General features: G+C 73.0%; 1 protein-coding gene across 1 annotated transcript in view; it reads right to left on the bottom strand.

Annotated features, from left to right (window-relative positions):
* EMIHUDRAFT_216365 (hypothetical protein) overlaps positions 1-1409 on the bottom strand; it is a gene marked incomplete at both ends in the record, with an annotated part of 8471 nt that overhangs the window by 2716 nt on the left and 4346 nt on the right. Inside the window, 2 exons of the mRNA XM_005762157.1 lie at positions 424-786; positions 1087-1368. Coding sequence (XP_005762214.1) covers positions 424-786; positions 1087-1368 — 645 coding nt within the window. The remainder of the gene's footprint in view (positions 1-423; positions 787-1086; positions 1369-1409) is intronic.

Raw genomic sequence — 1409 nt, 5'->3', positions numbered from 1 at the left:
GAGATGCGGACGGCGGCGGCGGCGACGGCGAGGCGGAGGGCGGCGGCGGCGACGGCGACGCGGGGGAGGCGGCGGCGACGGAGATGCGGACGGCGGCGGCGGCGGCGAGGGCGAGGCCGACGGAGGCGGCGGCGACGGCGACGCGGATGGCGGCGGCGGCGACGGCGAGGCCGACGGAGGCGGCGGGGACGGCGACGCGGAGGGAGGCGGTGGCGACGGCGACGCGGAAGGAGGTGGCGGGGAGGGAGAGGCGGAGGGTGGCGGCGGCGACGGCGACGCGGACGGAGGCGGCGGCGACGGCGACGCGGATGGCGGCGGCGGCGACGGCGAGGCCGACGGAGGCGGCGGGGACGGCGACGCGGAGGGAGGCGGTGGCGACGGCGACGCGGAAGGAGGTGGACCATTGCGATTTCCTGCGAAGACGTAGAACTTGCACACCGTCAGCCCCGCCGCAGACGGCCGGTTGAGGTAGATGTAGCGCCCCAACGCGTTGATCTCCACCTCCAACATCACGTTCGACAACACGCTCACGTCTGACTTCACCAGCGCGTTGCCCGTGTACGTCTCCGCCGTCGAGCCGAGATAGATGTCGACGTCCGTCAGCCGCTCCGCGCAGCAGTCGTTGCGGTTCTGCAGCCGCACGTAGCGCACATACACCTCGCTCCCGAGGTCGACGCCCCACCATTGGCTTGTGTAGTGGCCGCACTCGGCCCACGGCCGTCCCGTCGTGCTGTCGGCGTATGACAGGTCGCTCACGGGCGCCTGCTTGTCGAAGGAGCTCGAGTCCTGGTACGTGGTGGCGGCGCGGAGGTCGAGCAGCTGCACGTCAGGCGGCGGCGGCGACGGCGAGGCGGACGGCGGCGGCGGAGAGGGCGAGGCGGACGGCGGCGGCGCAGGCAGGGCGGAGGGAGGCGGCGGCAGAGGCGGCGGCGGCGACGGCGACGCGGACGGCGGCGGGGAGGGAGAGGCGGAGGGAGGCGGCGGCGACGGCGACGCGGAGGGCGGCGGCGGCGACGGCGAGGCCGACGGAGGCGGCGGGGACGGCGACGCGGAGGGAGGTGGACCATTGCGATTTCCTGCGAAGACGTAGAACTTGCACACCGTCAGCCCCGCCGCAGACGGCCGGTTGAGGTAGATGTAGCGCCCCAACGCGTTGATCTCCACCTCCAACATCACGTTCGACAACACGCTCACGTCTGACTTCACCAGCGCGTTGCCCGTGTACGTCTCCGCCGTCGAGCCGAGATAGATGTCGACGTCCGTCAGCCGCTCCGCGCAGCAGTCGTTGCGGTTCTGCAGCCGCACGTAGCGCACATACACCTCGCTCCCGAGGTCGACGCCCCACCATTGGCTTGTGTAGTGGCCGCACTCGGCCCACGGCCGTCCCGTCGTGCTGTCGGCGTATGACA

Source organism: Emiliania huxleyi (assembly GCF_000372725.1).
Source record: "Emiliania huxleyi CCMP1516 unplaced genomic scaffold EMIHUscaffold_69, whole genome shotgun sequence".
NCBI lineage: Eukaryota > Haptophyta > Isochrysidales > Noelaerhabdaceae > Emiliania > Emiliania huxleyi.
This window is presented reverse-complemented; position numbering and strand designations above follow the sequence as displayed.